Source organism: Balaenoptera acutorostrata, chromosome 1, assembly GCF_949987535.1.
Source record: "Balaenoptera acutorostrata chromosome 1, mBalAcu1.1, whole genome shotgun sequence".
NCBI lineage: Eukaryota > Metazoa > Chordata > Mammalia > Artiodactyla > Balaenopteridae > Balaenoptera > Balaenoptera acutorostrata.
Genome location: NC_080064.1, coordinates 146,223,126 through 146,238,896, shown reverse-complemented (window position 1 = coordinate 146,238,896; position 15,771 = coordinate 146,223,126). Strand labels below are relative to the sequence as shown.

The 15,771-nt window shown below is 40.3% G+C and overlaps 1 protein-coding gene across 2 annotated transcripts in view; it reads left to right on the top strand.

Moving 5' to 3' along the window:
* EDEM3 (ER degradation enhancing alpha-mannosidase like protein 3) overlaps positions 1–15,245 on the top strand; it is a 422,356-nt gene extending 407,111 nt beyond the window's left edge. For both annotated transcript variants that reach the window (XM_057530986.1, XM_057530987.1), the window contains exon 20: positions 11,277–15,245. In XM_057530986.1, coding sequence (XP_057386969.1) covers positions 11,277–11,689 — 413 coding nt within the window. In that variant the 3' untranslated portion in view covers positions 11,690–15,245. The remainder of the gene's footprint in view (positions 1–11,276) is intronic.
* Positions 15,246–15,771: the final 526 nt, after the last annotated feature.

Sequence of the window (15,771 nt, the reverse complement as noted above, 5' to 3'; positions counted from 1 at the left end):
ATCCTTTTAATGTATTGTTGGATTCAATTTGCTAGTATTTTGCGGAGGATTTTTGCGTTTATATTTATCAGTGATATTGGCCTGTAATCTTTTTTTGTGGTATCTTTATCTGGTTTTGGTATCAGGGTGATGGTGGCCTCATAGAATGAGTTTGGGAGTGTTCCTTCGTCTGCAATTTTTTGGAAGAGTTTCAGTTTCTAAATGTTTGATAGAATTCACCTGTGAAGCCATCTGGTCCTGGACTTCTGTTTGTTGAAAGTTTTTTAATCACAGTTTCAATTTCAGTACTTGTGATTGGTCTGTTCATATTTTCTGTTTCTTCCTGGTTCAGTCTTGGAAGGTTGTACCTTTCTACGAAGTCCGTTTCTTCTAGGTTGTCCATTTTATTGGAATATAGTTGCTTGTAGTAGTCTCTTACGATCCTTTGTATTTATTTCTGTGGTATCCATTGTAACTTCTTTTTCATTTCTAATTTTATTGACTTGAGCCCTCTCCCTTCTTTTCTTGATGAGTCTTGCTAATGGTTTATCAATTTTGTTTATCTTCTCAAGGAACCAGCTTTTAGTATCATTGATCTTCTCTATTGTTTTCTTCATCTCCATTTCATTTATTTCTGCTCTGATATTTATGATTTCTTTCCTTCTAACTTTTAGTTTTGTTTGTTCTTTGTCTAGTTGCTTTAGGTGTAAGGTTAGGTTGCTTTTTGGAGATTTTTCTTGTTTCCTGAGGTAAGACTACTATAAACTTTCCTCTTAGAACTGCTTTTGCTGCATCCCATAGGTTTTGGATTGTCATTTCTCTTGGTATTCTTTGATTTCCTCTTTGATTTCTTCAGTGATCCATTGGTTGTTTAGTAACATATTGTTTAGCCTCCACGTGTTTGTGTTTTTTACAGTTTTTTTCTTGAAATTGATTTCTAATCTCATAGTGTTGTGGTTTGAAAAGATGCTTGATATGATCTCAGTTTTCTTAAATTTACTGAGGCTTGATTTGTGGCCCATGATGTGATCTAGTCTGGAAAATTTTCCATGTGCACTTGAGAAGAAAGTGTATTCTGCTGCTTTTGGATGGAATGTTCTGTAAATGTCAAGTCTGTTTGGTCTAATGTGTCATATAAGGCCTGTGTTTCCGTATAGATTTTCTGTCTGGATGATCTGTCTGTTGATGAAAGTGGGGTGTTAAATGCCCCCACTATTACTGTGTTACTATTGATTTCTTCTTTTATGGCCGTTAGCGTTTGCCTTATGTATTGAGGTGCTCCTATGTTGGGTGCATATATATTTACAATTGTTATATCTTCTCCTTTGATTGATCCCTTGATTGTTATGTAATGTCTTTCTTTGTCTTTTGTAATAGTCTTTGTTTTAAAGTCTATTTTGTCTGATATGAGTATTGCTACTCCAGTTTTCTTTTGATTTCCACTTGTGAATATCTGTTTCCATTCCCTCCCTTTCAGTCTGTATGTGTCTCTAGATCTGAAGTGGGTCTCTTGTAGACAACATATATAGGGGTCTTGTTTTTGTATCCCTTCAGCCAGTCTATGTCTTTTGGTTGGAGCATTTAATCCATTTACATTTAAGGTAATTATTGATATGTATGTTCTTATTGCCATTTTGTTAATTGTTTAGGAATTGTTTTTGTAGGTCTGTTTTCTTCCCTTCCTCTTTTGCTCTCTTCTCTTGTGATTTGATGACTATCTTTAGTGTTATGTTTGGATTGCTTTTTCTTTTTTGTGTGTGTATCTCTTGTGATTTAATGACTATCTTTAGTGTTACGTTTGGGTTGCTTTTTCTTTTTTGTGTGTGTATATATTGTAGATTTTTGGTTTGCGGTTCTCATGAGGTTTTGATATAGGAGTCTATATCTATATCTATCTATCTATCTATGTATACACAGAAGACTTTTTAAAGTTGCTGGTCTCTTAATTTCAAATGCATTTCCAGTGTCCTGCATTTGTACTCTCTTCTCATGATTGCTGGTTTTGATATCATATTTTTGTGTGGATGATTTCCTACCTTTACTTTATGTTTGCCTTTACTGGTGAGCTTTCCCATTCGTAATTTTCTTGTTTCTAGTTGTAGGCCTTTTCTTTTCCACCTAGAGAACTTCCTTTAGGATTTGTTGTAGAGCTGGTTTGTTGGTGATGAATTCTCTTAGCTTTTGCTTGTCTGTAAAGCTTTTGATTTCTCCATCAAATCTGAACGAGAGCCTTGATGGGTAGAGTATTCTTGGTTGTAGGTTCTTTGCTTTCATCACTTTATATGACTCTCTGCACTTCCTGGAGTTGAGTGAATGTTTCCTTTCTCATGTTAAGGAAGTTTTCAGCTATTATCTCTTCAAATATTTTGTCAGGTCCTTTCTCTCTCTCTTCTCCTTCTGGGACCCCTATAATGCAAATGCTGGTGTGTTTAATGTTGTCCCAGAGGTCCCTTAGACTGTTGTCACTTCTTTTCATTCTTTTTTCTTTATTCTGTTCCACGGCAGTGATTTCCACTGCTGTGTCTTCCAGCACACTTACTCGTTCTTCTGCCTCATTTATTCTGCTATTGTTTCCTTCTAGTGTATTTTTTCATTTCAGTTATTGTATTATTCATCTCTATTCTTTAAGTCTTCTATGTCTTTGTTAAACATTTCTTGTATCTTCTTGGTCTGTGCCTCCATTCTTTTTCTGAGATCTTGGACCACCTTTACTGTCATTACTCTGTATTCTTTTTCAGGTAGATTGACTATCTCTAATTCACTTAGTTGTTCTTCTGGGTTTTTATCTTGTTTCTCTGTCTAAAACATATTTCTCTGCTGTCTCATTTTGTCTAGCTTAACTGTGTTTGTGGTCTCCTTTCCACAGGCTGCAGGACTGTAGTTCCTCTTGCTTCTGGTGTCTGTCCCCTGGTGGGTGAGGTTGGTCCAGTGGCTTGTGCAGGCTTCCTGGTGGGAGGGACTGGGCTCTCCACTGGTTGGTGGAGCTGGGTCTTGTCCCTCTGGTGGGCAGGGCCGTGTCAAGGGGTGTGTGTAGAGGTGGCTGTGAGCTCAGTACAATTTCAGGCAGCCTGTCTGCTGATAGGTGGAGCTGTGTTCCACCCCTGCTGGTTGTTTGGCCTAGGCGTTCCACCACTGGAGCCTGCAGGTTGTTGGGTGGGGCCATGTCTCAGTACCAAAATGGCGACCTCCAGGAGAGCTCAGCCGATCAATATTCCCTGGAGCCTCCACCACCAGTGTCCTTGCCCCCACAGTGAGCCACATCCAACCCCCACCTCCCCAGTAGACCCTCCAAGATCCTCACGTAGGTCTAGCCCTGGCTCCTATGGAGTCACCAGTTTATGCTGGGTCCTAGTGCACGTGAAATCTTGTGTACACCCTCAAGAGTGGAATCTCTGTTTCCTCCAGTCCTGTGGAGCTCCTGCACTCAAGTCCTGCCGGGCTTTGAAGCCAAATGCTCTGGGGGCTCCACCTCCCAATGCCAGCCCCCCAGGCTGGGGAGCCTGATGAGGGGCTCAGAACTTACTGCTGCGGGAGTACCTCTGCCATATAATGATTTTCCAGTTTTGTGGGTTGCCCACCTGGTGACTATGAGATTTGATTATATTGCAAAAGCTCCTCCTACCATCTCATTGTAGCTTCTTCTTTGTCTTTGGATGTACCTTTTTTGGTAGGTTCCAGTCTTTTGCTGATGGTTGTTCAGCAGTTAGTTTTGGTTTTAGTGTTTTCATGAGAAGAGGTGAGCTCAAGTCCTTCTACTCCACCATCATGTCCGGAATCAAGGGGTGCTTTTAGTTTGGATGCTTGCTGCTTCTTTCCTAAGCATGTGCTGGCCGTTATCCCCTGAATATGGGATGTTTAGGTGCGGTGGCCTGTGTCCATTCCCTGTACGGCGGGGGCAGCAATTCATGCCCACCTGCGGGACTCCCAGCAGTGGCAGTGGGCTGTGAGTGCCCAGAACAGCGGGGGCAAGTGCTTGCAGTCTGCTCGTGGGTCCCCTAACTGCCGCAGCGGCCCACGCACCCCTGGAACAGCAGGGGCAGCAACTGGCGCCTGCTCCTGGGTCGCCTAGTGTCAGCAGCTGCCCGTGCACTCCTGGGACAGCAGGGTCAGTGCTTCGCACCCACTGCTGTGTCTCCCAGTAGTGGCGACGTCCCGGGGCAGGAGGGAAAGTGAATGGCGCCTGCTTGCAGGTTTCCCAATGGTGGAGGTGGCTGGCACACTCCCGGGACAGCTGGGGCAGCACTTGGTGCCTGCTCACCGGTTCTTTAGCTGTGGCGATGGCCCATGCCCATCTCTGGAGCCCACAATGGCGGCAGTGGCTCGTGCTTGCACCTGGAGCTCGTGTAGGTGGCGTCCTGTTGCCTGAGAGCCCACACGCACGGAAAGAAGCTCCTATGGCAGTCCCATACCTCTCGTGTGCCCCCCAACAATGGTGCCTTGCCTCTCTGTCAGGCCCAGACCTCTTCCAAATGCATCCTCAGCTGCCACACTCCATCCTCTTCAGGCTGTCTTCCTGCAGCCAACCCTTGGTCCTCTCCCTGGGTCTGACCTCCAAAGCCAGAGCTTCAGCATCCAGCCCCTGTCCGTACCAGCAGATGAGCATCTCAGGCTGGGGAACGTAGGGTGGTGGTACCAACCATCTGTGCACGTCTCTGTCCGTTTTGCCTTCTGCAAACTGGTTGCTGCACTCTCCTCTGAGTCTCCGAAGCACCCCCTCTGTCCAGGCTGATCTCCCCTCTGGTGAGGGGCCTTCCCAGGGTGGGGAAATGTTTCCTTCTTCACAGCTCCCTCCCTGGGGCACAAGTCCCATCGTGATTCCTTTCTCTCTTTTTGTTTTTCTTTTTTCTTTCATCCCACCTGTTTACTTGTGGAGGTTTACTTGCCCTTTCGGAAGTCTGAGTTCTGCCAGCATTCAGTAGATGTTCTGTGTGAATCGTTCCACTTGTAGATGTGTTTTTGATGTATTTGTGGCAGAAGGTAAGCTCCACGTCCTACTCCTCTGCCATCTTGATTCCTCCCTGATTATTTTTTTATTGTTTTTTCTAATCTCTATTTATTTCCTCTCTGATCTTTCTTATCTCCTTCCTTCTGTTGACTTTAGGTTTTGTTTGTTCTTTTTCTAATTCTTTTAGGTGGTGGGTTAGGTTGTTTATTTGAGACTTTTCTTGTTTCTTAAAGAAGGCCTGTATCACTATGAACTTCCCTCTAAGAGCTTCTTTTGCTACATCCTATGTTATTTGTATGGTTGTATTTTCATTGTCATTTACCTCAAAGTATTTATTTTATTTTTTATTTTTGGCTGTGTCAGGTCTTAGTTGAGGCACGTGGGATCTTCATTTCAGCAAACGGGCTTTTCTCTAGTTGTGGCACGCGGTCTTCTCTCTAGTTGTGGCATGTGGGTTTTCTCTCTGTAGTTATGACACTCAGGCTCCAGAGTGTGTGGGCTCTGTAGTTGCGGCACACAGCCTCTCTAGTTGAGGCCCGTGGGCTCAGTAGTTGTGGCACCCAGCTTAGTTGCCCCACGGCATTTGGGATCTTAGTTCCCTGACCAGGAGTTGAACCCACATCCCCTGCATTGGAAGGCAGATTCTTTACCACTGGACCACTGGGGAAATGCATCAATTTATTTTTTAATTTTTTTTTTTATTTCATCATTGTCGCATTGGTTTTTTAGTAGCATGTGGTTTAGTCTCCATGTAATTGTTTTTTCTCATTTCTTTTCTTGTGATTGTTTTCTAGTTTCATGCTGTTGTTGTCAGTAAAGATACTTGAAATAATTTTTATACTCTTAAATTTCCTGAGGCTTGTTTTGTGGCCTAGTATGTGGTCAGTCTTAGAGAATGTTCCATGTGCACTTGAAAAGAATGTGTATTCTGCTTTTTTGGGGTGTAATGTCCTGAAAATATCAATTAAGTCTAACTGTTCTATTGTATTATTTAGGATCTCTGTTGCCTTATTGATTTTCTGTCTCAAAGATCTGTTCATTGATGTGAGTGGGGTGCTAAAGTTTCCTACTATTATTGTATTCCCATCAGTTTCTCCCTTTATGTCTGTTAGTGTTTATTTTATGTATTTGGGTGCTATTTTGGGTGCATATGTGTTGATGAGTGTAATATCCTCTCCTTGTATTGATCATTTTATCATTATATAGTGTCCTTCTTCATCTTTCTTTATAACCTTTGTTTTAAAGTCTATTTTGTCTGATAAAGAGTATTGCGACCCCTGCTTTCTTGTCATTTCCGTTTGCATGAAATATCTTTTTCCATCTCCTCATTTTCAATCTATGTGTGTCCTTTGCTCTAAAGTGGGTCTCTTGTAGGCAGCATATTTTAGGCCGTTGTTTTTTTTAATCTAACCTGCCACTCTGTCTCTTTTGATTGGAGCATTTGGTCCATTGACATTTAAGGTAATTATTGATAGATATGTATTTATTACCATTTTAAACCTTGTTTTCCTGTTGATTTTATATTTCTTCTTTGTCCCTTTCTTTTTCTTTCGGTTTTTCCTTTTGTGGTCTGATGATTTTCTTTTGTTTTATGAATCTATTGTATGTGATAGATTCATAAAATCTGGTTTTGGTTTTTGTGAATCTGTTGTATGTTTTTGATTTGTGGTTACCCTGTTTTTCAAGTATATTTCCCCTTCCTATATCTGCTTGCTTTAGACTGGTAGTCACGTAGGCTCAAACACATTCTAGAAAAAAAAAAAATCTACATTTTCTTACTCTCCTCCCCCACATTTTATGATTTTGACGTCCTCTTTTACATCTTCACGTTCATCCTTTTGCTGTTCATTGTGGTTATATTTGCTTTCACAGAAATTTTTTTTTAATTATGATTTTAAAAAAATCTGTGTACTGGCTTATTTAAATGATTTACTTTCCATTTATGATTTTTTTCCTAAAGATTCTAACCTTTTTTCTATTTAGAGAAGACCTTTCAATGTTTCCTTTAGGATAGGTTTAATATTGCTGTATTCCTTTAGTTTTTGCTTGTCCGGGAAATTCTTTCTCTCTCTGATTTTAAATTTGATAATCTTGCTGGACAGAGTATCCTACATTTCACATTTTTCCCTTTTAGGACTTTGAATGTATCTTGCCACTCCCTTCTGACCTGCAACGTTTCTGTAGAGAAATCAACTGATATAGCCTTATGGGGGGTTCCCTTGTAATTAACTCTGTTTTTCTCTTGCTGCCTTTAGAATCCTCTCTTTAACTTTTGCCATTTTTATTATAATATGTCTTGGTGTAGGTCTGTTTGGGTTTATCTTGTTTGGGACCCTCTGTGCTTCCTGTACCTGGATATCTGTTCCCTTCTTTAGGTTTGGGAAGTTTTCAGCCACAGTTTCTTCAAAGACATCTTCAATCCTGTTTTCTCTCTCTTCTGGGATCCCTACTAAGTGTACATTGGCATGCTTTATTTATTCTTATATTGTTTCCATTTTTTTTTTTTCATGTGGCTTTCTGTTGTTCTGACTGGCTGATTTCCATTATTCTATCTTCCAGATCACTTATTCATTCTTCTGCATTATTTTTTCTGCTATTCATTGCCTTTAGCTCAGCTTTTGTCTCAGTGAATGAGTTCTCTAATTTTTCTTGGTTCCTTTTTATAGTTTCTAGTAATAGTAATCTGCATTTCTATGAATAGTCCTTCTTAACTCCTTCAGTATTTTCATTATCTCCTTTTTGAACTCAATGTCTATTAGACTGAAGAGGCCTGTTTCATTGTTTGTTCTTTCAGGGGAATTCTCTTGATCTTTTAATTGGGAGTGGTTCCTCTGCTTCTTCATTTTACTTATACTTCTCTTGCTCTATGAGTTTAGGAGAAACAATTATCTATGTGGTCTTGGAGGGCTGTTTTTATGTAGGGAGAGGCTATCCCTGTATAGCCTCTGTGGGTTTAATATTTTTTGGTGTGAGGGCTGTTTTTAGTGTGGATGCCTGTTGCCTCTTTCCTCAGTGTATCCTGGCCATTATCCCCTTGATAGGAGGTGTGACTGGTGTTGTGGTGACCAGGGCCTGCACTGGATATTGACTGGGGCCTCCTCTTTTGCTCTGTGGTTGTTACTGCCCTGTCAGGGGCTGGGTCTGTTCCCTAGCTGTTGGAGTAGAAGCCCCCAGATCCGTTTCTGAGCTGCAGTCTGAGGTAGGTGGGATTGGAGCGTTCCTACAGGGAGAGGAGCCACTGAGTATTCCTCTACCAGAGCTGTTCACCAGTGAGTGTGCTCTGTTGTGTCACCTGTCACCCATTGTATGGGCTCACAAAGTATACTGCCCTGAGCCCCGTCTCAACCTTGGGAATGCTGGCAATCAGCCCTGGTGTCCCTCAGGTGTTGTTTTCACAAGGCCACCAGCACAGATCTGCTAAAGCCGGGTCCCAGGACCGTAGTAGTTGCACACCTGGACCTGCTGTGGGAGCTATGGAGGCAGCTCAAAGCCAGGCCCAGCCCAGCCCCCATGTGCACGTGCCTGCAAAGCCCACAGCTGCTAAGGCCAGACCCATCCCAGCATGGGAGCACCTGTTGTCTACTCGGATGTCCTGCAGATGCTGAGTTTACAAAGCCGGCAGTGGAGGTGTAAATACACAGCTCACACAGCTGCAGGGAGAGATTGCAGCCCTGCTTCCTAAGTCACGCGGCCCCTGGGGCTCAGCTGTGGTTTCAGGCCTGCTTCTGTGCATGGGCAGCTCACTGGCGTCTGCTCCTGGGGCCTGCCGAGATGGTGGTTGGTGCAGGTGCCAGCCTAGGCGGTGGCTGGGACCCCTGAGCCTGCCCAGGTGGGAGCCCGAGGCGGCAGCTGGGTTGCCGGAATCTGCTGAGTCTGGAGCCCCTGAGGCGGTGGCTGGTGTGCGGTGTCCCGGGGTCCGTGCAGGTGGGGGCTGGCGGCCATGGTACCCTGCCCTTTGTGCCCCACTTAACAATGGCTCGTCAGTTCTGTGGCAGGCCTGGGCTTCCGCAGACACCCCCGGCTGTAGCCATACCACACTCCAGCCCCTTCAGGCTCTCTCTGCACAGCCAACAGCAGCCCTCTCCCTAGGTCTGTCCTCTAAACTCTGAGTGTCAGTACTCGGCCCCTGCCTGTACCAGCGGACTCACGGCTCGGGCTGGGGCGCGCAGGGTAGCGGTACGACGGTCTGTGCGGGTCTCTCTCCTGCCTGCCACAAACTGGTTGTTGCACTCTCCTCTGCGCCTCTGAAGCTGCCTTTCTGTCCCAGCCGATCTGAGGGGGCTTCCCAGGGTGCAGGAACCTTTCCTCTTTTCAGCTCGCTCCCAGGGGCATAGGTCCCGTCCCACTTCCTCTTTTTTTCCCCCCTTCGTCCTACCTGGTTACGTAGAGCTCTTTCTTGTCCTTTCAGGTGTTTGAGGTCTTCTGCCAGTGTTCAGTAGGTGTTCTGTGAGAATTGTTCCATTTGTAGATGTATTTTTGATGTATTTGTGGGAGGAGGTGAGTTCCACGTTCTTCGCCGCTGCCATCTTGATTGGAGCCTATACTATTCTGTTTTCTTATTCTATTTTATTAGCTAGATTTCCAAAATAATATTATATAACATCTAACCCTAGAGTGATTTTTTGCCAAAATCACAATCTTTATTACTAGAAGAAATAGCTTTACACTTTTTCCTATTCTTCTAAACTAGATTAATGCAATCTAGAAACGAAGTTGAACGTTCTTCTTTCCCTTCACCCTCAAACTTAGCGTAGCCTAGCATAAATGAGCTCTAAGCAACCAGACACTGCTTTCTCTTCTTTGGGCCCCACCATAGTTTGCCTTGATGTCAAATTAAAATGTACCCTTTCCACAGCTGAGAGAATGTGTGGGGACTCCTCCTCCTTGCCCTCCTTCCCCCTGACAAACCCCACCTAAGAACTATCTTAAACTTCCCTAGTCAGGTAATCCTACCTAATCAGGGTATATGTCTACACACCCTCCTCTACCTCCCTGTATGCCTGTATTTTCCTTCAGATTTTCTGGTTTTATAATAAGTCCATCTTCCCTTTCTTCTTTGACTAATTAACTCTGATTATCTTTTATATCACAGTTAAGTATCACTTTCTGAAGGAAGCCCTCAAATCTCCTTACTCTTTCCTAACACCATGACTTGTGTCATGGGGTTTTCTATTGTGTGATTATTCCTAAACGTTGTTTTCCCCAGCTGGACTATAAGATTCAGAAGGGCAGGTCAGGTGTTTGTTTTCACCTCGTTTTATCCCTAGCACCTTACACAGTGCCTGCCACACAGTGGACGCTCGGGAGATCTTTACCAACTGACTGCAGAGTCTGAGGAGAATGCAGCATGTGGGTGTCGATGCTAATATTTAAGCACTTTCTTGTAGGAACCCTAAATAAAATGCCTCTAGTGGTTTTATTATATATTCATTACAAGAAGTTTAAACTGCTTTTCATCCTTCCAGTGGATTTTATGATTATATCTTAGAATTCATAGATCTCCAATAATGAAATAGAAGTTTTATAAATAATCTGGTTTTGTGTTTATGAAAATATTGTATTTGATCAATCACATTGATATCCATGAATCATTCAAAGTTTTGTATTATCTGCATTTTCATGGTTTACTGAGTGGGAATTTCACTTTTCAAAGAATATTATCTTAAAGTACAGCAATGGCATGTGCTGTTTAAAATGTATTCTATTTATAAAGACGCAGTTGTAGAGAATGGACTTGAGGACACAGGGAGGGGGAAGTGTAAGCTGAGACAAAGTGAGAGAGTAGCATTGACATATATACACTACCAAATGTAAAACAGATAGCTAGTGGGAAGCAGCTGCATAGCACAGGGAGATCAGCTCGGTGCTTTGTGACCACCTGGAGGGGTGGGATAAGGAGGGTGGGAGGGAGATGCAAGAGGGAGGGGATATGGGGATATATGTATACGTGTAGCTGATTCACTTTGTTATACAGCAGAAACTAATACAACGTCGTAAAGCAATTATACTCCAATAAAGATTTTTAAAATAAATAATTAATTTAAATAAATAAAATGTATTCTATTTAATATGTTCTCATGTGCAGGCTTTCCTGAATTTAGATATTTAATAAATCTGAGACATAATACAAATTTATATGCATTTTAATAGTAGTATTGTTTAGTATATTTCTTGGCATTTACTAATACCCATTGAAGGCAGTCTTTTTAGTTATTAGAGTCATTCTGCATTGACATGATTTTCTTTAACTTTTATTTTTTTGTTTTATTACCAAAACCAGTATGGTTTTGAGAATGTGATAGTACATGTTTTGTGGGGAAAGTAGCATGAAGTTTGTTTCTTTCATATACAGATCCTGAGATGGAAAATGAAGAACAACCATCCTCTGAAAATGATTCTCAGAATCAGAGTGCTGAACAGATTGCATCAAGTTCTCAGGAGGTTGATTTGGTTGATCAGGAGTCTCCTGAGGAAAGTTCTCTAAACTCTCACCCAGAATCTTTGTCTCCAGCAGATACGGACAATGCTGCAGCAAGCATTTCTCCTTCTGAACAGAATTCTAATCCCACGGAAAACCATGAGACTACAAGTCTTGATGGTGAATGTACAGATTTAGATAACCAACTTCAAGAACAATCAGAAACTGAGGAGGATTCCAATCCTAATGTTAGCTGGGGTAAAAAGGTCCAACCTATAGACTCCATATTAGCAGACTGGAATGAAGATATAGAAGCATTTGAAATGATGGAGAAGGATGAGCTCTGACTCACTAAAGTCTACCTGGTGGTAGGTATTTCAAAAGAAAAGGTAAACTGTGGATAATAGATACCCTGATACTAAGCAGGCTCTCTCATGGGAGGCTCTAAGTATGGTGATGAACAACCACGTTCTGACTGGGAGAGTTAGTTAGCATAGGAATCTGGAACATGCTGTGTTAGAACTGACCTTGTTTATAACTGTCCCATCAAAAATGCAAACTCACAGTTTCCCCCTCAGGTGATAGCATTGCACCACCCTGCTGCATCTCAGGCCAGGAAAAGATTATTGGGCATTTCTAGGAACCAGATTTCTGCACTCTCTAGATGGTAGATAAGAAACAAATTCAGTTAACTGTGAGGTGGGCAATACGAATTTGTACAGCTTTCTAATTGAAGGAAGCTCTCGGTTTTCTTGGTTTTGGGGTTAGAGGCCCTTTGGGGAAAACACATAGGAGTATTTTGGGCATTCTGGTTATGCTGCCTTCACAGAAACACTCAAAAGTGACCTAAGTGGTTATGAAGCAAATACATTCATGGTGAAAACAGTCTTTGCTCATCATTTTCACTTGCTTCATTGTGTAACATGATCAAGATGACTTGATTTTTTTTCCCCCCTCTTTAACAGTATCCATCCTTTTCATTTAAACCAAAGGTGAAGCCAGTGTACTTTCTCAGTGAGTTCTCTGCATAAAGACTAATCATTGGGACCAGGTAAAAAGGTCATATATCGTGGAAATTGGTTACTTAATACTTTTGAAAAATGGAGCAAGGGAGAAACTATAATGTTGCAATATGAACTTGCCATTGGGCCTTCCGTAAGGAAAGCTGTGACTACTCTGAAATGGAACTTAAAGTTATATCTTTGTAGGGTAAATTATAAATCTTTTCCAGTTCATTTCGTTGGAGGTGATTACCTCTAGCCATCAGCCTTACTCCATCCCATGTTTAGAATGCATTTTGAGCCACAAGGCCTATGTTGCCAATAGCTGAATACATTTTGTTCCATTTTTCTATCTTAGGGAGCCATGATAAAACTGTGGTAGTGATCTAAAAATTCTGGAGTAACTACTATTTTTCCTCCTTTGAAACTAGTTTCTAAAGTTGCACCTAAGGAGTCTGTCACATTTTCTGTTGAATCATGGTTTTTAAGTTTGCTTTTTTTTTAAACAAATATTCCTTCTGATATGGACTTGAAAATTAGTCTATGGTAACCTGTGTAAAAAACACAGTAGCAACTAACATATAGCCATATAGCTTACTGAGAATTTTTTTCCTTTGTGTGAGTGAGTGAGTGTGTGTGTGTGTGTGTGTGTGGCAGTCTGCTGCTGGCCACATTTAAGTTTTAAAAACTTTGTTGTTGATATCTGTAGACAGCCCTGTAATTGAAATCATGGCTTTACTCATTTTATTTATTTTTTTAAACTTACCTGACTCAGTTCTAAAGGAATATTTGAGACTTAATTTCTTTTTTCTGTACCATGACATTATATAACAACCCTTTTTCTTAAAACACAGTGTTTGAGGTACTGATGAACTTAAAGTGTATATGGAGCTGTTAAAGAACAGCAGTGCTGTATTGTAGTTATGTATATTCATGTACAGTATGTCTTAGATCCCAGGTAAACTGTTATTTTAGAAGGGGATAAATAGCTGCTTTCAAAAATTCCAGCTAAACTTAATTGGGTCAGTGAGTAATAAATCTAATAGAGAATTCACTTTGAGGGGGGAAAAAAGAGTAGTATACAAGACCTTTATTGGCCCTTAATTAAACCTGACACCAAAATGGATATTTTTTAGTCTCTCTGCATGTGAAATTTGGTGTAAGAAGATAGAACTATAATACATATAGTATACAGAAGGACAGACATAGTGCTTTGTTCATCTTAGTTGCAAAGCTGCCAAAATAGCTGAAGCTTAATTACTTGACTTGCCTTGATTTATAGGACTGGGGCTTGGAGAAAAGGAGCAGATGTTCCTTTAAGACTTGGATTACAGAAGCCTTATATACATTGATTTGATTTTCTTTTTGTATCTCAGAGCCATTGTTGTCTAAATCTAAATTGTCTAAGTTATCAAAGCAACATAATTTTATTTCCAGCAGAGATCTTGTGGCATACAAGGAAAAGCCAGCTTACTGCCACTTACCCTTTCTTTGGCCATTAGGGGGAGTTGTTGCCATTCATTGTGGTTTAGAAGCAAATTGCTGGCTTGTTTAGAAAAATGAATCCTTAAAAAAAAAAGAAACAAAAGGAAAAAAATTTAACAAATTATACTTAATACCCAGAAGGAATTATACGTGATTTTTCCCTAGCTAGGAAAAGAAGGTATAGTGTTCAGCTTCAAAACTCCAGCATTGTCATTGACTCTCCATTCTTAATTGACATACTGCCACAAAGTTGTTTTTTATTTCATTAAAAAATTTCAACATCATTAGGCATTTTTTTAAAATGTTTTGTTTTAAAATCTTTATAGCATTTTATTTACTTCCTAAAGATTCAGGGGATTCTATGTAACCCTGAATTTTAGAAACATCTGGTCTACCTCAGTTAGATGTTGACTGCATAGAGATAGAGCTGAAGTGATCACCACAGCCATAAAATTGATTGACTAAGAAGGATTTATACAATGTTTACAAACCCGGAATCAAGTAAGGATTTTATCTGAAAGTTAAAAGTTAGATATTAGAGAAAGTATTTAATTCAGGTATTTTCAAGTTTTAAAACTTCACTTGTTTACCTACTAAAAATAGTTATAGTTTTTTCTGCTTAGGAAGGTCCATTAAAATGATATACCCTAATTTGCAGTGCTTTTCCCATAAAGTTTTAGATGTGAAAGAATTGTAATTTACCAGATATGTTTGGGATGGGATATTTTGTTGGGTAGGTTTTCTTTTTTGTTTTTAACTTTTAATAGGCTTCCAACAAGAATACAATTGTTTCAGAACAATTTTTTTTTAACATTATACTTTTCCCTTTTTCTTCACAGTGTTAGAGGGTAAAATAAAAAATTGTGCACTCTGTGATTTTAACTTCTCTAATATGCTCTCTTGAGATTTTATTAATTTAAATTACCATCATCTCACAGCCCTTATAACAGTAAAACCAGCATTTGTTCTCTCACCAAACTCCATGCCAAATTCATCATGAAGAAAGCTCAGCGTCAGTAATTCAAATAGTGCTTATAATTGTAGAGGCGGGGGTGGGGGCATTTAATAAATATTCCAACCGGTCGTTTTATGCACAAGGCTTCAGTCAGAACATAGAAAAAAAAAAAAATTCTGTGAATGAAATATTGTATGTTCAGATTTTATAAAAGACATTTTTAAAAGCCCAATTTACAGCCGTATATTTTCTTATGATGTAATTTATGAAAAAGATGTCTGTACTAACAGGTGCTGTAACACTACTGTTGTTGGATTTTATTGTTTGGTGATAAATGTATACAATATTTCTAAGGGAAACTATGTACTGTGATGTAAAAGTCTGGGCAAAATGTATATAATCCTTGTATATAATTGTGTATTTGATTATAATGACTGATTGTAAAGATTAATAAAATATGTAAATATGCTGGTCTAGTTTTAATTTTTAGCATCACTTTGCATATCTTTATACTTTGATATCTTTAAATTTTTTTCACCACTGTCTTCCCTTTGATTTTCATTTTACCCTAGGAGAGTAAATTTGGGGAACAGCTTAGAGTATAGACACACAGACATATGTTGAACAGTTCCACAACTCAACTAGGACCCTCAGAGTGGAGTTAGTAATTCACAGTGTCAATACTGGTAACGTGTTTCTGTTTTGAGTTTACTAATATTTAATAAAATCAATCAATCATTTGTCCTTTTAATATTGTCATCAAGAGTAATACTGACCTTTCCTGTTAATTCCAGTGAGATCATTTCATTTAGCAGCCACTTTCAGGTACTGTGATACTATGCTTTTCATCTGTACTGTTCCAGGGTTTCTGAACACAGATGTCTTGAAAGATCTGATAATAATCAATCACTATTATTTATTGATAATTAATTGTTTTCTTTAAAGATCAGCAAACTGAGAGTTGAACAAGTTCTAAGCATCTTACGCG